The sequence below is a fragment of the Notolabrus celidotus genome, chromosome 17, assembly GCF_009762535.1.
Source record: "Notolabrus celidotus isolate fNotCel1 chromosome 17, fNotCel1.pri, whole genome shotgun sequence".
NCBI classification, from domain to species: domain Eukaryota; kingdom Metazoa; phylum Chordata; class Actinopteri; order Labriformes; family Labridae; genus Notolabrus; species Notolabrus celidotus.
Window position 1 is genome coordinate 26,550,535 of NC_048288.1, and position 23,172 is coordinate 26,573,706.

General features: G+C 43.2%; 1 protein-coding gene across 4 annotated transcripts; it reads left to right on the forward strand.

Annotated features, from left to right (window-relative positions):
• Positions 1 to 205: 205 nt before the first annotated feature.
• On the forward strand, positions 206 to 22,859 carry ptchd1 (patched domain containing 1). 4 transcript variants are annotated; one of them, XM_034706415.1, is made up of 5 exons: positions 206 to 857; positions 1,150 to 1,740; positions 7,165 to 7,879; positions 16,021 to 16,739; positions 21,263 to 22,859. In XM_034706415.1, the coding sequence occupies exons 2-5, from the start codon at positions 1,327 to 1,329 to the stop codon at positions 22,361 to 22,363; spliced, it is 2,949 nt and encodes a 982-aa protein (XP_034562306.1). In that variant the 5' UTR covers positions 206 to 857; positions 1,150 to 1,326; the 3' UTR covers positions 22,364 to 22,859. The 4 variants fall into 4 exon arrangements, with proteins under 4 accessions (XP_034562306.1, XP_034562305.1, XP_034562304.1 ...); XM_034706414.1 differs by having other exon boundaries at positions 349 to 939; XM_034706413.1 differs by having other exon boundaries at positions 349 to 857; positions 1,010 to 1,740.
• The last annotated feature ends 313 nt before the right edge of the window (positions 22,860 to 23,172 follow it).

The window sequence follows — 23,172 nt, forward strand, 5'->3', positions numbered from 1 at the left end:
AATACCTCCTGGACTGCATCAACATGTGATGATATGTGATGATATCAAAGAGACATTATTCTGTAAAACAGCTTCAAGCAGCAATGATGAATTCCTAGAAAGCGCTCTTTCTTCCTATGTCACACACACACACACACACACACACACACACACACACACACACACACACACACACGCACACACACACACAGAGAGAGAGAGAGAGAGAGAGAGAGAGAGAGAGAGAGAGAGAGAGAGAGAGAGAGAGAGAGAGAGACACACACACACACACTCACACACACACACACACACACACACACACACTGTCACTCACTGTGTGGACAGTGTGTTTGTTTCTCTGCATTGGAGCGGCGCGGAACGGAGAGGCGGGGCAGAAAAAGAGGGCTGCAAGCGGGTCGCGAGGGCGGTGCAAGAAAGAGAGAAAAAAAAAGGGCAAAGAGAGGGAGGGAGTGTCTGCACCCCGGTTTGAACGCCGGTAATTAGTGACGTGCCTCCCCTGCGAGCTGAGCAGTCGCTGCTGAAAGAGCAGCCCGGTGGAGGAGGATGAAACACCGGGGCGATGAGGAGCGGAGAGGCCGGACGACAGAGACTCTTCTGCCGCAGAGGAAACCCAGATTAGGCTGATTTGACAAACAGCTCCACCGGTATCCCCCCGGGGCGCACACCGCGTCACGTCTTTCTTGAGACTCCCACAAACCCCCATAACCCACCCAGCAGCTCGACCACCCAGCAGGTTGTTTGGCGAGGAGTCGGGGATGTATAGGGCGGAGCTGGACGCACCGGCAGCCGGCCGGGTCTTTGGTTTGACTGCGTCTTAGATGATCTCCGTCATCACTGGGTCGATCCCCCCTCTTTAGGTATGTACAGCCTGGCTTCAGTGCAACTAAAATGTGTCTTCCCTGCAACCTGTCCGAGTGCACAGTCTCCAGTACTCAGATTGTAAGTAATTTATAGGAAGAAGTCTAATTCTGTTTTACTTTGGTTCTGCGTTTTTCACTGTTGCGCACAGGTCCATGCAGTTTGCAGGAGGCATTTAGCGCAGCAGGGCAGTGGCTATTAAATGTAAAGTAGGCTATCAGTTTGCTCTCTAACCGCAGAGCAGAGAAATGCTGGTTCATTTAGCAGCTCCTGTCCTTTGCGCTATTCCAGCGGATGAGAGAACCCCGGAGGAAGCGGCACACCTGTGACCGGAGGAAAGTTGGATTCTCTCCGGCTGGTGACCTCCTGCTCTGGGGGGCAAACCCTCCAACCTCCAGGCGTCTCCTTCTCCCCCCCTTGTCCAGGCCAAGAGCTTACGGAGCCCTCTGATGCAGCCCGCAGCTCCTGATGCTCGGCAGTGCTCCGGGGCTTTCCGGTCGGTGGGAGAGGCTCGAACCGCGGCCGCGCGCTAGGATGCTGCGCCAGGTGTTGCACGCGGGCCTAAGGACCTCCTTCCACGCGCTGGGCCGGTTCGTGGCGAGCCACCCGGTGTTCTTCGCCTCGGCGCCAGTGCTCCTGTCCATCCTGCTAGGGGCCAGCTTCAGCCGGTACCGCGTGGAGGAGGACGTGGAGAGCCTGCTCGCGCCCAAGCACAGCCTGGCCAAAATAGAAGGCAACCTGGTGGACAGCCTGTTCCCCGTGAACCGGTCCAAGCACGCGCTTTACTCCGACCTGCAGACCCCAGGACGCTACGGGCGCGTGATCGTCACCACTCGGAAGGGGAGCGTGCTGGACCCGGTTCATCTGGACACTATACTGAAGGTATGGACGCGCACACAGGAGCACACAGGAGCACACACTGCAAGTCCAAATACATCACCAGTATAATGGGCACCGCCCTGACAAACAAGAATTTAAATTGAATTAAATTGAATAATGAAAAGTGTTTTCAAACACAGTTAAAGAAAAGAGTATGAAATACAAAAAATAGAAGGCTGGAAAGTGTATGGCCTCTTGTCAGGAATAAAGTTTCTATGATTTGCTAATTTAAGACCTACATTTCTCTGTTGGGACTTTAAAAGCAATGCTCCATATACAACATATAACCAAACAGATGATAAAGTGCATCTTAAAACGATATTAAGTTTCACCAGAATGACTAGAGTGCACCAAAAGGCAACAAAAATGAGCTATTAAAAGGGGGGAGGACTCAGACACTCAGACATTTTGAATAATAAAGGTAGAAAATTCAGAAGTTTAGCTTCTGTCCCTTTAATAAAAGACCTTAACACAATAAAGTGTGTCTGAAACTTACTGTAGATATATCATAAATCACAAAAAGTGGCCAACCTCTATGATCTCAGGCTCAGGATGGGATCGTACAGTGACTAGATTGGACTTAAATGCGGTGATAATGTATGATATCACTTGTTTTTGCCTTTGTAGGGAACTAATAATCATTTCATTTCATAGCTACTTGATTAATAAACATTTCAAAACACATTCATGAGAATCCAGATTGCCAACCATTTGTTTATGTAGATAAGAAAATAGATGTTATAACTCTCAGCTAACATTAGACAACATTAAACCACTCTGTTTGTAACGTTACCATTGTACAATGTGATATAAGGGGGGCGAAAGTTTTGCTGATGTTAATGCACATTAGACCACCTTTGTTTTAGCTAGCTAAGTGTTGTTTTCATTAGCCCAAATAACTGTTAGTTAGCTAATGTTAAGCTATCTAATAGTGGTGTTACTTAGCTAATGATGATGTTAGCTTGTAAATTGTAATTTTAAATTGCTAACGTTAATGTTACCTTGCTAGCAGTAATGTTTAGCTGTGATGAAATGCTAAAATGAGCTGTTGGGACTTACCCTTCCAACAAACCCACCTTTAAAGTTTGTGAAAAGAAGAAGATGAAGAAGTAGAAAAGCTGAAAAAAAAAAGAAAAGATCTGAATCTAATGTGCTTCATTAAGTACATTAAGTTTTAATGAAAAAACATCAGGTTAGTGGTGATATTTCTTCTGCTGCGTTCGCTCTCTGTCTCCTCCTCTGCTAAGCTAAGGTTGTGCTAACTTAAGTCCCTCTGCTAGCAACAGCTGTTTCTGCACCTGTGCATAAATGAATTACTCTTATTTAATATACAATAGATTGTTTTTTGATCAAGTTGTAACCTCCAATTGAATTGAAGCCAATGCGGAAGTGTTGAAAACTGCAGTTTCTCAGGTCACCACTTGAGGCTGGCTTCAGAAGTACCGGAAACCACATACACACCAATTCAAAAAAGGTGAAATAAACATGTTTACAGCCTGGTTAAAAAAATGACCTTAGTCTGATCAGCTCATTTCTCAATCTGTTGGCCAGTAGGCTCAAAGCCCGCCTCTTTTCCTCACACTAGCTAGACAGAAGTTAGGTCGAGTTCAGCATTTCCAATATGGCTCCCAACAGCTTCAAAACAGCGCTTCAGAAACAGATGGGTGACGTCACGGATACTATGTCCATTAATTATACAGTCTATGTTTCTGATAAGCCCCATCTCCAAAGCCACAACTCTGGATATGCTAAACACCTTGGTGAAGTGAAGACTAATTACATAACATACCTCCATTAATCCATTATCTGTACTGCCTAGCCCATTCAGGTTCGCAGTAGCGGCTGGAGACTATGCTTGCTGTTATTGGGTGGGAAGCATGGTACACCCTGGATAGGTCGCCCATCTATCACAGAGCTACTATGTATAGACAAACAACCAATCACACACACACACACCTAATTTGGAGTCATCAATTAACCTAACGAGCAAGTCTTTGGACTGTGGGAGGAAGACGGAGTTCCTGGAGGGAGAACATGCAAACTCCACAGAAAGTAGCCTGCCCAGCCATGCAGACATAATAAATAGTATGTATATTTCATTTACATGTGTTAATTGATATTTACAGTTTAGCACAAGCCTGTGTTACATACAATCAACATTTTATCAAGCCAAGAGATGAAAGATGCATATAGTTTATGGCCTTAATTAAAGTAACTTGTGCAAGAAGACAGGGTTAACTTTGTGCTACCAACACGCCAGACTTATATGTATTAAGGCTGGCTTTCTAAAGTAATCACATATGTTAAACCTTGATATTCCCCATATATTTCATTTATTTAATGTCCTTTATGAGTCAATGTCGAAAACAACATTTTGGTATTTGAGCCTGATGTAGTTATAGTGATTGATTCAAGGTAAATGGTCACTTTCAGAGGAGAGATAAAGATGTTGGAGCCCATATACGCCAGCTGTCTCTCTCATTATTCACAGTGATGGATTGTTATTAAACAGAACAACAGAGTCCCATATCTAATAACCTTTTAAACACTTATAGTTATGAATCAGAACATTTTAATTACAATGCAAAGTTAGAGCTCAGAGGCATCTGTCTGTGCATTCGAACTCTTAAAAAAGATTCATGAATATTAGCTTCAACCCCCCGGAGCAGTTAGCTAAATGATTTCATGAAGTTATACAGATGTAATCATAGCATGCTGAAAAAGAAGCATCAAGCTTTACTGCTCAGGCTACCAGTGCTACCATGCATGTTTGTTTGTCAAATACAGTATAGTGACCCACTTAATATAAACACAGGGGACTGCCACAGCTAGAGAGAGAGTGAGGAGTTAAAAGATGTGCATCATTTACAGCCAGAGAGACGCTGAGAGAGAAAAAAAATCACTGTTACATAATCTTACACTGGTGCATTTCATCTGTTAGGTTCAGGACTTTGTGATATTGCGTCCAAGGCTGACTCGTCTTCTTGTGCATCAGTCTGTGAGCTCCTACGTTCTTCCAAAACTACCTCTGAATAACCCTGTGAGAATCAGTCTGAACTTGATGTGTGAGAGAGTCAGCAAAAATAGCCAGTACTAGACAGGATATCCACTTTGCAACAAGAGTAGAGATTATGAGTCATACCCAAACATTGCTTTGTATTCTAGTCTATTTAAGCTTACAGGAGTTGTTAACTTTTTCTCTTCAATGAGGAATATCCCTTCTTTTAATAGATTAATGTTGGGCTTTTTCATTCCTTCATTCAGAGATAGTTCAGTTGATAGAGTTGGAAACGGCGAGGAGACAGAGGGGAATGACAGGCGGCAAAGGGCAGAGGGTGGGAGTCGAACTCAGCGCTGCTTCTTCAGCCTCTGTTCATGGGGCGTGCAATTAAACTGCAGAGCCAAACCGGCACCCACATTTATTTCATCTTTGATGTGATAAATTAGCGTCTGCGAGGCATTGTGAGTCACATCATGCTTGTGCTTATTGAATTTGAAGAAGTCAGAACACAACTTTACCCTAGATGCACTTGCTCAGAGGGCTGTTATGAACCTGAACTGTCCTCTCTGTGCATAAAATGCAGTATATGTTTCTGATATCACAAGTATTTTTAGATGGATAATCATGAATTTTTGCACATATTTAAATAGTTCTTAAAACGGATTCTATTAATTTGGGTGATCCCCTGACTGCTCATCTAAGGCATTGAAGTGTTTCCAGGAAAATATCTCAAGATCACTAGATGAATCACTCAAATTTGAAAGCAGACATGATTCAGAGTTCCAAATTTAAAATGTTAAAAAGATTCTACTGGCTTAAACTTTGTGTATGGCCAAAAGTTCTTAATCAAAGATGCTCTAATGCATGATCTTTGATTTTCTTTGACACTCTTGACACCAAACCTGAAATTTAAATTAGGGCCTGTTTCCACTGACTGCTCTTTTTGCACTAGCAGAGCTTGTTCTTCTATAAAAAACAACCAGAGATTTCAGCACTAAGCATCCTAAGCACAAAAACACTTTGGTGTCAGAACTTTGAAACACCACCACATTCATGTCCAATCTCCATCATCGACGAATCAAAACCAAGAAGGGGCGGGACTTCTGGAATCAACTTTCTTAACATTAAAGAATGAGCAAATTACATCCCTTGTTTTTTCAAGTGTTCAATTTCTGGTCTAAGCTGTTGCTAATGCTACGAAACTATTCCTTCAAATTAACATTTTCTTTGTAAAATTTCATCGAATAAAAGGAAATTTGATGAAGATGGTCTGATGGTCACTACTAAAGGGAACCAAAGTACTGTGGGGACAACTCATGTGACCAAGCGCTCTGAAATTGAGGTTGTGGATGCTGACAGTGCAAAAAGATGGTGTTAATGGACACAGGCCCTAAAGGCAAACACTGCATATAGGGAGTAGATTTGGCCCCTGTGCCTTCAGTCAGTAGTTTATGAATTCATAATTTTTAAAGAGTCCCACACAACATAAACCTGTAATGATTGCGGGTCTTATAACTCTGACTCTTTTAGAATAGGTACACACCCTGTATCAGTTTGAACATGGGGGCAAATCCAGTACTGGTAAACACCATTTTTAAAAACCTGTGTAGGAGCTTGTTGATAGCCCTAAAGGTATACTGTAACAGGAGCAAATGGACTAACAGTGAAGTCTAAACTCATATAATCTTATCCACTTCAGTTGTATATTAAAACCTATGACACATAAGAAACACAGCGGTGCCACAGAGGCGTCATTGGTGTTGTTGTTTTGTTGTTGTCGTGTGTCGTGATGCTATACACTGCAAGCCTTAGATGTGCCAGGGTGAATCCCACAACAGGACCACACAAGAAAGGAACTTTCAAAACAAATCAATTTCCAAAGAGACATTCCTACACACTCACTAACACACACATATACATACACACACACACACACACACACACACACACACACACACACACACGCCCTCACTCACTGGCGTCAATGCGGTCCTAAGAGCCGGGAGACAGCTCTGCCCATGTTCGCTGTGGCAGAGACTGGCATCAGGCCTGTTGCTTGGTAACCAGCCCTGTGGATGCTGCTGGCACTGTCGTCCTCTCAACATAGAAACGGAGGAAGATGCTGGGACCACTATTGTTACTCTGTCAAGTACAGTTACACACACACACACACACACACACACACACACACACACACACTCCTCCACATATCTGTCCTTCTTATTCACACAGAATAGAGCCAAACACACTTTGAGTTTCTCTGATGTGAACACTGAGAAACTTTGATACGACTTTTTGTTTAGCCCTTGTCGCAGTGATTTAAAGCAAAAATAGGACACTGGAAAGCTCACTTATTTCTTCTTCTGTGTGTGTGTGTGTGTGTGTGTGTTTGTGTGTGTGTGTGTGTGTGTGTGTTTTGCTCATAGCTCCACAGGCAGATCTATCAGTTGCAAGTTACAGTCCCAGCCACAGGCCTCAACAGCTTCAACTACTCCTTCTCCTACCTCTGTCTGCCTGACGACAAAAACGTATGCATCATCGATGACATCATCCGCGCCATGGAGGAGATCCAGTCGGGTCGCAACGCCAACCGCACCGTCCCCATTCTACGCTACCCGATCACGGAGCTGTCAGACGGACGGCAGGCGTACATCGGCCACCAGCTGGGAGGAGTACAGGGTTGGGGTCCCGGTGGGGCTGTGCGTGGCCCGGGAGTTGGAGGTAGGGGGGAAGGCGTTCGTTCAGCCAGGGCGTTACAGCTCACCTACTACCTCCAAGCCCGTGGCGGTTTGATGGATCGTGTCGCCAACGAATGGGAAAAGGCCTTCTGTGCTGAGCTGCAGATGTTTGCAGCATTGCACCCCAAACTGGGACTGTACCCTTCCACTTCATCATCTCTAAGAACAGACTTCCAGTTCTCCTCGGTTCTGGCACGGCGCCCCCTGTTGGCCAGCTTGGGGGCGTGTGGTGTGCTGGCCATTCTCTGCTGCTCTATGAGGGACTGTGTGAGGTCGAAACCTTGGTTGGGACTGTTAGCTCTGCTGTCAATCACGCTGTCAGGCCTCACTGCTGCTGGGATACTCAACCTGACCGGGGCCACCTACAACTCTTCGTACTTGGGAATCCCCTTTGTGATGCTTGGTAAGTTAAAAACTGTTACTTTTGAATGAAAAATAGAAAGTACACAACACATATTCCACCTTTTAAGTCTTTGTAAGTCTTCATGCTTCAGTTTTGGGGATTGATTTTGGACCATGGATGTCTGCATTTTTCACATTGTCCATCATGTTAGCATTTTTCAACTTTTGACTGTTGATAAGACCATATATCTTTATTCTCAATGTGTTTAGCACCAGCCGTCATTTCAGGAAATTGGATGTACACTTTTTGGGAACTGATGGTTGTAGAACTCTGAGTAGTTTTTGCAAAAATAAAAAAAACACGGATATAAAACGTCCGTTAAAGCAGAGCAAAATCAAAGGTAGACTAATGCTTACATGTGCAGGTGGGAGCCAAGGTGAACATTGCCTTTTCTCTTCCATCACAGCCTGCCTGTGTTCCCTGTCTGTTATTTTCAAATCTATGATGGGTGTTGCAGATACCAGCCCCAGGCTGAATGCCATTTCAGAGTAGACAGTCGTCAAAATGACTGACAGCTGGTGAAGAGTGAACTTGCCTTACAAAGGGGGCGGGTGATGGAGCTCAAAGTACGCTGTCTGACTGAGGGAAGCGCTTAAATCCAGAAGTTCCCCAAAAAGTCAGGATGAATTGAAGACTAGGGGAAAGTCGAAGCTTGAACCAGGATGCGTCCAAAGTGAGATCAAAGCTACTGGAATGAATGGGAACGGTTCTGTGGTTGCATCAATTGGCTTCCTCCATGATTCAAAGGAGTTCCAGCTTTACTCTGAGATCCCACCAGATGTCTAAGCATTAAACCTAACTCCTTCCATGGGTTAGTCCAAACTTCTCTCATAAGGGAAATTAACTGTCCGACAGCCAGTTGAATCTTCCAGCTCATTTTAATTTGCTCTCACAGATGTGTCTGGTCTTCATCCAGTTCAGACAGATTTCCATCTTGGGACGATCACAAGAGCCTACCAAATACTACGCTCTACTATCTTAAGACTCACTTGTGCATGAAGTCTGATATTCAAACAGATTCAGACGAAACCTTCAGCCTGTACTCTGTGTTCATTTCATCTGTATTTAATGCTTTCTGGAAGCTAACGTATATAGACTGAACGTTGCAGTACCACCAGAAATCTTGGGGGCAGTGTTGAGCAGTGAAGCCTAAAGTTGAAGCCAGATCAGCATGACACGACCAAGAAGAACACTGTGGAACATGGCGTAACTTTATGAGGAGTTAGTTGGTTGGTTGGAGACTTTAATGAAATATGACTCTACCTTGTCCAGGCTAAGGGCGGGACATCTAAAACCGAACAGCTTGGCAGAGATCAGGCAGGAAGTGAATGTCAGTTAGAAAACAGCAAAGAAGAGTTGGAGGTCAGTGTGCCCTCTAGTGGATACATTTAATGTCCATCCCAATGAGAAGGCACACATAGGAGTCTGTGGGTAGTGACAATTATTATGTTCAAAACCTACACTACCAGTCAAAAGTTTGGACACACCTTCTCATGCAATGGTTTTCATTTATTTCATTTATTTTCAATATTGTAGATTAATACTGAAGACATCAAAACTATGAAATAATCTGGTTTTGCCATAATATGGATTACAACAGTAGTCAAATAGGGCTATCCATTGTGTCCTAACCCTACCTCTGAACAACACAACTGATGGTCTCAAACACATTAAGAAGTCAAGTAATTCTACAAATGAATTCTTGACAAGGCTCATGTTAATTAGAAACCATTCCAGGAGACCACTTCATGAAGCAGACTGAGCGAATACCAAGAGTGTGCACAGCTGTCATGAAGGAAAAAGGGGGCTACTTTACAGAATCTAAAATATAAAACATATTCTGCTTTGTTTAACACTTTTTTGTTAATTAAATAATTCCATATATGTTCTTTCATAGTTTTGATGTCTTTGGTATAAATGTACAGGGTTTCAAATAATTAAAATAAATACAAACCCTCTAATGATAAGGTGTTTCCAAACTGTTGACTGCTAGTGTATGTATCTATTCTCATACATAAAGGAAGCACAAATGAACAGTAGCTCAATTTTTTTTGGTAATTTTGTAAACAATAAAGATGGCCGCCGCTGTGGTGGACTGTTCTGCATCAGCTGTTTCTTCAGTAATAAAGATGGAGAAGCTTTTGTTTGCACCAATGGTGGGTGTGGCTACCAAATCAAGTAAGGACAGACACTAAAAAGCCAAATTGGAGACAATTATTGGAAACAACAAATGGAGAGGTCCTGGACCAAATCAATATGGCGATGGCTGGCTACCTCACTACGTCTAACTCAGTGGTTTCATCTTTATCAAAGGTAACAAAGGGCCAAGGTTAACTGAGGCACTAAGAACTGAGTCAGCAGCCAAGTGTGACTCAGTGGATCTAAATTATTGCAGAAATACTGAATTTCATAAAGCGTGTATTCAGAAAGTGTATTTAATGTGGATCGATCACTTCATTGCTCTTGCAAGGTCAGAATCCTGGTCCTCGTGGGATGCAGACTTCACCAGATTTAGTTTGGATCATAATTCATGGAAACATTGCAGACTTGACGTCACAGTCCTCATGACCAGAGACCTGAAGGGGCTCTAAATCCATAGGTAGGACAGTTTGAGTTTATCAGAGGTCATAAAATTCTTTATTGAGAACATTAGTCTTACACAGACTCCAGCAGGGTCACTAAACATCGTATTCACTTGAACCGGCGATAAACTTAAGGCGAGTATAAATCCTTTTATTCTCAAAAACATTTATGGTGCTCTGGAAATCAGATTCTGCTTTTGTCAAGTTTGATTTTAGCAAGAAAGCAGGTTAGAAAACAATCTCTGCCTTTAAGCAACAGGATGGTTTGAACATTTTAATGTAGCTGCATCTGGAAACGTCAATATTCTGCAGTTTACATGAAAAATAGCAACTTCAATACAGTGATTGAGAGTTTAACAAACAAGGTGTGAAATCAGAATACACGCTTCTTCATATATGAAGACCTACTGTACATGGAGTTTATCTGAAATGCATGCATACTAAACACTTTTGGATGTGATGTGCGTAACCGCTCACGCTCACATGCAGTCTATACCATAATTAGTCTGTAAACGCGGAGGAGGGAAAGCTGCTGTCAGGCTTTAAATAACCGCAGAGAGAGCAGAAGAAACGGGGGAATGCGGACTAAATGGGGGCTGGATGAAATATCCCTCCAGATGGGGTTGAGAGAAGGATTGTCTTTACAGAAAACAAAGTTAAAGCAAAGTTAGAGGGAAGGGAAGCAGGCAGGCAGGCGGGAGGTTTTCTCAGAATCAAGGGGGCTGACAGAAAGAAGTGGGAGGAAGTGTGAGGAGAGAAGGAAGAATGCGATTATACATTGGAGGGAGAGAGAGCATGAAAAGGGAGAAAATGTGGATTCTGTCAACATTTTTCATCTTTCTCCTCCATAATTGGAGAAGAATGTTGTCACACAGGACCTGTTAGCTTACAAAGCTGGCACAAAAGACTAAATGATGTGTTGATGGGGAGGACATCAAAAAGACAGCTGTTCCAGTCAACTAACTACTTTTTAATGATGTGTGTGTTTGTGTTGAGAGGGAAGGTAAATTCATGTTGTAGAGAGTTTCAAACACTACTTTATGCCGTAGCAGTCATCTGTGCTCTCATTTAGTTACAACACTGTCCATCTGCACAGCATTTAAATTGGATGGACCCAAGTGTTTGAGGTACTTAAGTAAAAAAAGACACTGCACCTGTGTTTTGCATTCAATTTATCTGCTGGTTATTTCCCTGATAAATCAATAAGATGGGGCGGCAGTGGTTCAATTAGTCGGTGGTCGCTTAATTGGAAGGTTGGCGGTTTGATTTCACCTCCAGCAGTCACATGCTGGAGTGTTCTTGAGCAAGGCACTGAACCCTAAATTGCTCCCAGTGATGTAGTCAGCTGTGTGTGAATCCATACTATAGCAGACTCTACCATCAGTGTACATGTGGTGTGAATGGGTGAATGTGATGTGTAACATAAAAGAGCTTTTAATGGTCAGAAGTGTAGAAAAGTTCTGTATACGTAGTGATGGGCAAATTAAGCTTTGTGAACCACTAGTTATATTTTTTGACTCCTCTAGATGGCACTCTTGGTTTGAAAATAAAGGCTCAATGAATGGAAACTCAGTGTGCTTTCAACCCTTTTGTTGAACAGAGAGCGCCATCTAGAGGGCTCAACAAACACAAGAAAAGGTTCATGAAGCTTAATTTTCCCATCACTGTATATATAAGGACAAATCCATTTACCAAGTTCATTTGTTTTGTGAACTAAACTCTTCTTTCACATTTTCACCAAGCAATTAGATTTTTAAAAGCTTTCTTAAAAAAAGACAAAAACATTTATCAAAACATCTCATTTGTTGTCTTTTGAAAGAATTAACAATTATCAAAACATTGCAGCTTTTACATAATTGTTTAATGCATCAAAGTGTTGGTTTTGGGACAAGGGGCAACCTCCTGTATTGAAAATCAAGCCAGTGCAGAAGTGAAAAAACTGCAATTCCTCCAGTGTCCACTAGAGGCAGACTGCAAAAGCCAATGAATCCCCATTGAAACTTTAAAACTCTACTTTTACGGCAAAAGAAGCATGTTTACAGCCTGGTACGAAAAACAGTTCTGGCCTTAAAAGCTCATGCAAGGATTGGGGGGTGGTAACAACTTGTTTTAAATACATATTTGCATAATTAGGGGTGTGGCTTAGTTGATTGACAGGCAGGTGTATGTAGCTGTTTGCTGGGAGGCTTTTGGCCCACCTCAGCTCCACTTCTTTGACTGTTTCTTGGTGGACTGACAACTAGGTTGAGTCAGCATTTCCAATATGGCGACCATCATCGTTTGGCTTCAAAACCTCTCTCCAGACACCAATTGGTGATGTCACCAAGACTAGGTCCATGTTTCTTACAGTCTCTGGGTTTGGGACTATCGCCAAGACATATCATGATGTCTACCTGTTCTCTGCAAAAGTGTTGCACTAAATTTTATACTTTCTGTTGCTTTTTATAAATCTATTTCATTTTATTCTTTGATGTTTTCCAAAACAAACTTAAAAATAACTGCATATGCATGGTAGTTATTCAGCTTAAAGGTGCAGTGCGTGGAATTAAACAGCATTTAGCAGAACAGACTTGGTAGAAAGTGTGTTTAAATCAGTGTAAGATCACCTGAATATGAGAATCACTTTGTTTTTGTTAATGTAGACTGAGCTTTTTGTATCTACATATGGAGCAGGTCCTCTTCCATGGAGGCAGCCATCTTGCACGGCCATGTTTCTTCAACAACACAGAACAGACAACACATTAGTTACATGCATGTTTTTGTATTTAGTCAGTGGCTGTTGTTGTGCAATAAAGAATTTGTATTGATGGACGTTTTTAATAGTACAGACTTGACAAATGGAGGATCTTACTCATCAAGCAGCTTCACGTCCTCAAAGGCCATCGTCATTTCAGATTTAATCTAGAATCTGACAGCTAGATATCGCTTAATATTCCCATTTCTACACACTGTACCTTTAAGAGCAGGTTATTATTTCAAAACAAGCTTTTATCCCTGAATGTGAGATCATGGAAATATGGATAATGGGCACCTTTGTTTACCCACATCCACTTTGGCCACAACAGTTTAGACTGAGGGTCTCAAGTAGCTTAGATCCACTTGATGACAAATCAGGGACCGAGAGTGTTCCTGTAAAAAGACACATCCTCCTCTAATGGGTATTTTCTCCTGGTTTAGTGCCATGATGTGTGTGTTAATGTGTGTGTTTTTGTCAATAATCGCACATTAGCACGTCTCAAGCTCTGGTGAAATCCCAAAATCCTTGAGCGAGCACTGTCCTCAGCCTCCCCCTCTTCTCGCTGCAACATTAACCTCCACACCTCTTTCCTTGTCATTCACTGTCTGATTCCCTCTCTCTCAATCACACACAGACACACACAGACACACACACAGACACAGAAACACACACACATAGAGACAGACACACACATACACAAATCACAGATCCACAGACTTTCTCAGCTGCACCCACGCTTGAAGTGTCGGTACGTTGTGCCTCTGCTGAGGTGTTAAGTGTTTTGCCATGGTGAGGTCACTCGAGGGAGGGGGGGCGGGGGGGGACTTGGGTCACTGGTGACTCATGGGTGCCATGGCAACCACGGAAGAGGGAACCATTGAAAACCATCTGCTGCACATATTTAAACATGTATGTGCATGTACATGAGACTGAGCAATCATGTCACTCAATGAAGAGTGCAACCAGATTCAGCGTTAAAACCTCCCTCACACGATGTTTGAAGCTGCAGGCCTGTGCAATATGGATCACTGTTTCCATGCATACATTGACTTATTGTGAAATGTGGTCACAGTCATTTGTATTGCACACTGTACACACGCTCAATCCTCCTGTCCTGCTCCTGCTGCAATGTGCAAAATACTGGAGTTGGATTGTTAGTCACCAGAAAACTGCATTTCCACGGTGTCTCAGATCTGCCGTGTCACATTGTTTCCAGTTCAGACAGGATTGAGGTGTGACATCACGCAGAGAGGACTGTTAAAAGGCAGGCACACTCAGTTTTTACACTTTGTGTTGCGAAGCTGTGATTCTTCGTGATGAATGAATCGAGAGCCGGTGGTTGAAATATTCTAACGAGGGAAGAAGCAGGCTGTAAAAACTGACTATGTTGTTAAACCATCGTGAACTTAAAGCTGGGGTTGGTGATCAGATTTAGACACACTTTTTGTTATACTGGTTAAAATGATCTTTATGTCCCGATGGTAATCAATACATAATGTGTTCTTAAAAAAGAGTGAAAAAAAGCTGCTATCTACAGCCGGAGTAAACCTGGGAAAACACCAACCAATCCCTGCCATCAGGAGCCAAATTGTGAAACCAATCAAATCCCGTCCTGCCGTTCTGCCCGCCTCCTGCGCATACATGTCATGTTTGTTTGTGTTTTTAACTTTCACTATGATAATGTTTTGGTGTTTTCTTACCGCTGAGACATGAGTTGACGTAGTGCAAAACACAAACGATGTGCTGAGGACCGGTTTTGAATCAGTCACCATCATATGGTCGCGGCGAAGGTTGTGCATGTGAGCGGGGGTAGTCGTTTTTGGAGGAGCTCCAAGGGGATGGGGGGAGGGGTTAGACGGAGTCCCGAGGAAATGCTACATTCAAATTCATGTTAGTTTTCCGTGGCTACAAACCCTAGCTTTAAGTGAACAAGAGACTCTTTGGAAGTTAAATGATTCACATTGTTCACCAGCTTGATGCTAACTTTGTTTGCTAGCTGTGGCTAAGATAAGCTGCCTTGTACAGCTGGAAAAAAAAGGTGAATAAGAGCCTGAAGGATGTAATCAATAGTTTCTTGGGGCATAAGTTAGTTTGTGGTCTTGGAGGCTGAGACAAACATTAGAATTTGTTGTCTGTAAAACCAAAACAATGAGCTAAAATGCTCCTCATGGTGACATTGGACTCTTATTCAATACTGGTATGTTCACTTTAAGCTTTTCTACTACATGTTGTGCCACCCAGTTTCATCAATCAATCAATCAATCTTTATTTGTATAGCGCCAAATCACACAACGCTTTTTCCAAACAGAGCAGGTCTAGACCATACTCTATGTTTTATTATAAAAAAGGCCCAACATCAAGACAGGGTAAGATCCAGTCCCATCTTACAGACAGGACTCAGTCTGATCTCATCTTAATCCACCATGAGCAGAGCACTTTGCAGCATTTAGCAAGTTACAGTGGCAAGGACAAACTTCCTTTAACAGGCAGAAACCTCCAGCTTTTCAGGAAGTAAAAAAACAAGCTCTTTTTAATGCTTTTCATTTTTTACATTTTTTAATGCCCACACAGGTACAAAGGGTAACCAAAAACCTTAATTCAAAAAATGAATAACTAAATGAAATATGCAGATTCAAGGTTTCTGTCTGACAGCAGTGATAGTTTGACTGCAACATGGTGACTTCAATATTTTTGGATGCTGAGGTATGAAGAAGCAACCTTTGAGTCATTTAATCAGAGTCAAAACATCCACGGTTCTCTTTGCATCAAACTACCAACTTTAACTTTTACTCATTAACATTCCCATTTCTGTTCCCCTTCAGGTCACGGACTCTTCGGCTCCTTTGAGATCCTCTCATCATGGAGACGGACCCGGGAGGACCAGCACGTGAAGGAGCGCGTGGCGAGCGTCTTTGAGGACGTCATGCTGCGTTTCTCCGGCTCCACCATGCTCCACCTGATGACCCTCGGCCTCGCTGCTTCCCCGCTCACAAACATGGAGGCCGTCCGCCTCTTCTGCCGCACCGCCGCCTTGGCTGTCACCATCAGCTACGTTTACATGTTGTCCTTCTACAGCTCCTGCTTGGTGTTCACGGGGTACCTCGAGACGGGGTACAGGCACGGTTGCTTCTGCAGGAGGGTCCCCAAACCAGACAGACTGGACTCTAAACCGGCCTGGTACAGGTGTTTGATGTACACTCGCTACCAGGACGAGACTCAAACTACAAACCCCCCACATGGAGTCAGTCACGCACACGCTAACACACCAAACCCTAACCTCGCACACACACATACACACACACACCCACATACAGTGAACAATCCTGCCGTGCATGGACACGGCCATGTGGGGAACTCCACAAACACACACCAACACACAAATTCTTCACCTCACACGGACCTTCATCCTCAGGACTCGCACCTTTTGTTGGGGTGTGTGAGGCGATGCTACGGAGACTGGATCACTAACACCTATGTCAAACCCTTTGTGGTTCTGCTGTACCTGGTTTACATCTCTTTTGGACTGATGGGCTTCCTGCAGGTGAGGGAACAAACAAAACACACAAATACTACAACGTGTTCATCTTTTATACCATTTCCAATCCAATACAATCCACTTTATTTATATAGCACATTTAAAAAAACAATCAAGTTTAGCAAAATGCTGCACAGTGAGGTTAGATAAGTTAAAACACACAGAACATAAAACGCTGTCAGAGAATAAAATAGAATAAAATAAAAGAATCATTAAACAGATATAACACATTAGAAAGTAGAATAAAAACACTGTAAGAGCAAATAAAAGAGACCACACAACTCTCATGCTAGGTTAAAAGCCAAGGAGTAAAAATATGTTTTAAGGCGGGATTTAAAAGTTGGTATTGTTGGGGACAGTCTAACATGGGGGTGTAGCTTGTTCCACAGTTTGGGGGCCACTGCTGAGAAGGCACAGCCCCCCCTGGTTTTCAGCCTGGTCCTAGGGACATTTAAGAGTCTGTCGGTGAGAACTCAAGGCCATTTCAATTGAAGATCCATCTTTTTGGTCAAAGATAGTACTAACAGTGTTTGAGACAACATACCAACTGTAAGAACACATAACAGCAATAGTAGTAGTTCACACCAAACATGAATGATTCGCAAAAATACAAACACAAGTATGTTTTGTGTTTACTTGCTCAATTCGTGCAAATAATTCGCTCAATTCGTGCATCAGAATCACTTGTACTCGAGTGCACAAGACGCAAATTTGCACAGGAAGGGGGGTTCCCTGAAACTGCACACCTGTCGTTATTAACCAAGGTTGAACTCAACTACATTGAATGGGGGCACTGGTGGCCTGGCGGTCTAAGCGCCCCACATATAGAGGCTACAGTCCTTGTTGCAGAGGTTGCCGGTTTGACTCCCGGCCTGTCTTCCCCCTCTCTCTACTCCCCACATTTCCTGTCTCTCTTCAGCTGTCGTAACCAATAAAGGCGAAAAAAGCCAAAAATGTATCTTTAAAAAAAAAAAAAGAATGGGGACGCAGGTTATGCTAAAGGGGGCAGAGCTTGCTTCCTAGTACAACCAATAGCTGGAATCAAGAGACAGACAAAGGTTTTCACAACTTACCAGATAATCCCATCTCCTCACTCACTTTCCTCAAAGTGAGCTTGTGTTTATTCCTGTCAACATAAAAAGTAGGTATTGTCACAAAGTTTGGGGGAGACGCACAGAGATATAATTTATTTATTATTTAAAAGGACCATGCATATTAATTAACACTTCTGTAAATATGCCAGAGTTAGCCAAAAGGCTAGTTTACATCCGTAGTCCCTTGCCAGATGTTAAAAAGGCTCCCTAAAAAGATCAAGATTAAACAAATAGGGTAAAATAAGATCAAATCTGTCATCTATTTATTTTTTACATTACATCTTGCGTTGCCAGACGATTTGCATGCTGATTGGCTGTCGTGGTGCAAAAGATTTGCGTCCCTAACGTGAATCACGCCTTTTTTTGCAGAATTTAAGACTTTGATCTCAGACCACTGTCTGTTTTAATTAATCTATTGTTTTGTGAATGATTGCGTGTGTTTGTTCGTTGTTTCTAAGATTTTGAATTGAATTGGCAGCGTCCAATTTGCGTCATTCGCGCCACAAGACCAGGACTTGCGTCTTTTCGCTACTTTACATTGACTTTATATGTAATTCATTCGTGCAAATGATTTTATTTGCGTTTGGTGTGAACGCCCCGTTAGAAACATATTCTAGAAAGACTAAGCAGACTAAGCCAAAGTAAAAAGAACTGCAATTTCTAACTTAATTAGCCTCCTAATGAATGCTTTATAAGTCTACAGTCTCTGAAATATCTTCGTTTAGCATGAATTTTACCTGTACAAAAGAAATTCAATAACATGCTTCTTGTTTGTGTGTATGCTCGTACAGACCTGTGGCTCAAATTTCTCCATCATTCAACTCTAATTTAATAATTCGTACAGTCATCCACCAGATTGTGTTTCATGTTTCCCAGTAGTCTACTGGGTGCAGTTTTATATCACAGTATCAGGTTGCAAACCCCAGCATCACCCTGGTCACACTACATCAGTATGCACGACACGTTATCAATCCGCTCAGTATTTATCAATTGACATTGGGACCATGACATCACCTTGTCTGAGGCATGTCTGAATGTTTTCAGACGGACGGCTAACGAGGCTGAAACTTGAAGAGGCTGAGTAATAACGGACTGAGACCGGTCTGAACTAGCTTTGAACCGTCAGAATAAAAGCCTCATGTTGAAGAGTATAAACTGACTCTACATTCTGGCTTCAAAGCAGTACAACTTTTAGCATTTTAAATTATTTAGTAATATCTTCTGAAATATCATGATGTTTTTGTCTAAGACACTGATGTAAACCTGCTTCAAGGACAGGACTCAAACTATCAACCCACAGCGGTTGCACTGTATGTCATAAAAGCTTAGACTCATTGGTTGATCTGTCCATTCCCAAATCCCAAGCTCTGCACTCACAGACTTGAAATGCGTTCCAAGTAGGTGTGTGTGAGTGCTATCCCACTGTCACATCATCAAATGCATGAGCTCTCTGATGCAGACTTTACGACACCTCCCCTGACTATGGGACTTACCCAGAAGTCATTGCAAACTCTGACTTCAAGGAAGTTTTTCAGTGAACTATTCCCAAAAGATAAACAGTAAGTGAGCTTCAATATGAAAACACTGCAATCTAAGACACATTAATTCATGCTGCAGATTTAATGGCACATTTTGTTTCCAGACAACGTATGATGTCATAAAAGTGTGTCCCATCCTTCCTCTCTCTTCCATCTCCAGACTCACTTACTGCATGACTGCTGCTGTTTAAGTCTGTAAAGGTTCAGTGCTTCAGCTTTAGGATGAACATTAGGACTGTGCATATCAATTTACCCTTCCTCATAGGTACTATAAGATGGTATAGGAGTCTTCAACTTTTTAAAACTTGAGCTTCATACTTACAAAGGAAAATTCAATCTATGTGCAAATTATAGGACACTGATGATTAAGGGCAGATTGCTTCTGATTGCAGCGTCCTTTATTAAAGCTCCTGTGTGGAGTTTTAAGATGGTTTGAAACAGTCAAAAAAGAAAACTGGTGGTGCTGCTTACTTATTCCCTCAAGCAAACAAGACAATCAGTGACATGGTTCATCACTTTAATATTGTAATTATTAACGCTTGAAACCGCGCCGCTGGGTAGGTGTCGGACGAGGCAATGCACAGCTAGTAGGGCCCTATGATTTCCACGCTCACAGAATCGCAGACGGAATTGGCCAATAAAAACGGAATCTATATCGCGGAAATTGACACAATGTGACTGAAATGCTGTCATCATGAGGAGAAGGAACGTTTGTCTGGGGAAATGTTTCCGGGGACCGTTCATTCGTGGCACCACCCGTGCATCTCCTCACAAACATTCATCCGAAATAAACAACATGTCGAAGCGGCCACCAGAAACACCGACTAAGTCTGCAAAACAAGTACGAAACTCATCTCTTACTCCAAAATACAGAGCTGATGACTTCCCAAATGACTTCTATGAGTCAGGTGACTTGCTTCTTTGCAAATTCTGCCAACATACTGTTGAGTGGAAACATAAAAATACGTGTGATGACCACTTGTTGTCCAAAAGCCAAAGCACTTTGTACTTATAGCACTTATTGGTACTTTGGTACCAATGATGTGTTGCATCAATAAATGTAGGGCTTTTTGCATTTCATTAACAGACATTTTATTCACTGACACAAAAAGCACACACTACATGGTATAAAATGGATTTCATAGGGCCCTAAGCAAGCTGCAGAAACAACCTTTGTTTGCATTTTGAAGACAAAAATTCCAGATAAGTGATATTAAGAGAGAGTAGAATTAAAATTTTCATACTTACGCATAAGCGGATAAAACAGTAAAGACATTAGAGGTGCTGCTTTGTCCACAGGGGGCGCCAAAATCAACACAAACAGAAAATTCCTCACAGGAGCTTTAAGTTTTTGTTTTTTTTGTCAAATATTTTTATTGAATTTTTCAGTTTATGAGGTGGGTACAGAAAAAGGAAAAGGACATTCTAGATCCACAACAATAAACAACTACCCACCTTAAACCACTCATTCACACCACAAGAGACAAAATGGACAAGACAATACAATCAATACAATCAATTGTCAAAAAGCATTTTCTTTAAGTTATTTAACATTTTTTCCTTAAGTTATTTTCTGGGCGTTTCCGGGTGAAGAGAGTCAGGACAGTAGGGTTGACTTGCAGCAAAAGGCACAAGCTGGAAACGAACCCACAGATGCTGCAGCAAGGACTGTAGCCTCTTTATGTGGGGAGTGATTTTAACGCTCAGCTAAACCAAGCCCAGCGTTTCTTTTAAATCTTTGTTTTCCTGAGTTCCCCAGTCAGACGGGGTCAGTATCTTGATGTTATGTCAGATACAGCAGCCTATAAGCCAGATAATAATGTTTTCACATAGTGACATACTTGTTATAAAGCATGAACTGGTTGTTTAATCAGTAATATGTGTCTGTTGTCTACAGGTGACCCAGGGTTCAGACCCCAGCGCTCTGGTTGCGATGGATACAGCGACAGTATTGTACACCCGTGCCCAGCAGCGTTACTTCAGCTCCTACTCCCCCGTCATTGGATTTTACATCTATGAAAGCGCCCCCTACTGGAACGCCTCGGTGCAGCGGGACCTGCTAGAATACGCCAAAGGCTTCCAGCGCATCAGCTGGCTGGAAGCGTACCTGAACTATCTATCAGACCGCAACCAGTCCACCAGCCAGCCACGGGAGAACTTCACCCGCACACTTCGCCACTCTTTCCTCCGAGAGCCGCAGTTTGCTCACTTCGCCGACGACATCATATTTGCAGAGCGAGGTCAGGGGGAGGAGCCTGACGTGGCGGCGTCGAGGATCTTCCTTGTTGCAAAGACGACGGAGAACAAGCGGGAGGAGATGTCAGTGCTGCTGGACACGCTGAGGCGCTTGTCTCTGACTTCAAGGGTCCGGTTCTTGATCTTCAACCCCTCCTTTGTTTACCTGGACCGCTACGCCGCAGCGGTCAGCTCCCCCCTCAGACACTCACTGCTGGCAGTGCTCTTCCTGTTGGGTCTGTCCTCGCTGGCGGTGGTCGAGCCGCTTGTCTCCGTGTGGCTCGGCCTCACCCTGCTATCTGTGCAGTTCGGGGTCCTCGGCTTCATGACCTTATGGGGGGTGGAGCTTGACTGCATGTCAGTGTTGTGTCTCATATCAGCCTTGGGGCACTCGGCAGACTGCAGCGGCCCCCTTCTCTGTGGTTTCGCCTCAGGTCGGGGTGACAGCCGGACTCGCTGGGTGAGAGTGGCGTTAGAGAGACACGGGGTCCCCTCTCTACAGACGCTCATCTGCTACAGCGCCGCCCTAGTGCCTGTCGGCTCTGTACGCTCCAACCTCACACGCACACTTTTCCGCTGCCTCACCCTCACGGCCGGCTGCTCGGCTCTGCACACGCTCGCCTTCCTCCCCACCCTCCTCACCTTCCTGCCGCCCTCCAAGAGCCGGGGACACGGGCCTGAAGGGGAGGGGCAGAGGCAGGAAGTGGAGTGTGTCGAAATGAATGACAGCACCCGAGTGGTGGATCAGATCACCACTGTCTGAGCACAGGATGATGATGTGGAAAAGAGGCCTTTTGGATCAGCAGAAAAAAGATAGCTGATATGAAACACTGAAGAAAGGCAGGGTGTCCTTGAGTGGAAGAAAGAAGGAAGGATGATAGAGGTAGAAAGTGGAAACAGATTTGAACAAGTCGATGAAGGTGTGAGGCTGTTAATGAAAAACAGAGTAAAGATGAGGTTTCCAATGCAGTGTATCCATGGTTACCTGCTTGTTGCTGGTGCTGCGTGGCATATCAATGAGCTCCTTCCCGAAACAGCTGATCAGATTGAAGGGTCAGCTGAGGTCAGGCCTGGAGGTGAAGTGCCACATTTTTCACTAAAACTTGCTTTAGATCTGGTCACATTGTTTTGCTACCGCTTTCTGTTCGACATAGCAAGTTGCACAAAATACAGCTACAACGACCCGAGGCAATCATCTGTATGACTTGAGTATTTCTACTTTAAATGCTGGATAAATAAAGTCAAATTAAGAAAAGATACACTCATGTGGTTTTGTCTTTGTTACATTTTAAGTATTGGATTGGAAAGGCTGTACAGTCAGTCTGTCGCTTAAATAGAAAGAGCAAAAGTACTGTCTTTAATAGTTTAAGCTGGAGAATTCTGTTTTCTAATAGGTTGTTTGCAATGACATGATGCCATTGACGTGTGGAATTTAAATGGGGGTCAGGAAGTACATTTCAAAATGGACGCAACTGAGGAATGCCCGTACTGTGCTGCTCTAGACACCATAGTAAGACAGTGATACCCACAAAAATTCTGGATTATGTCTGAAGAGATCCTCCTCTCATGAGG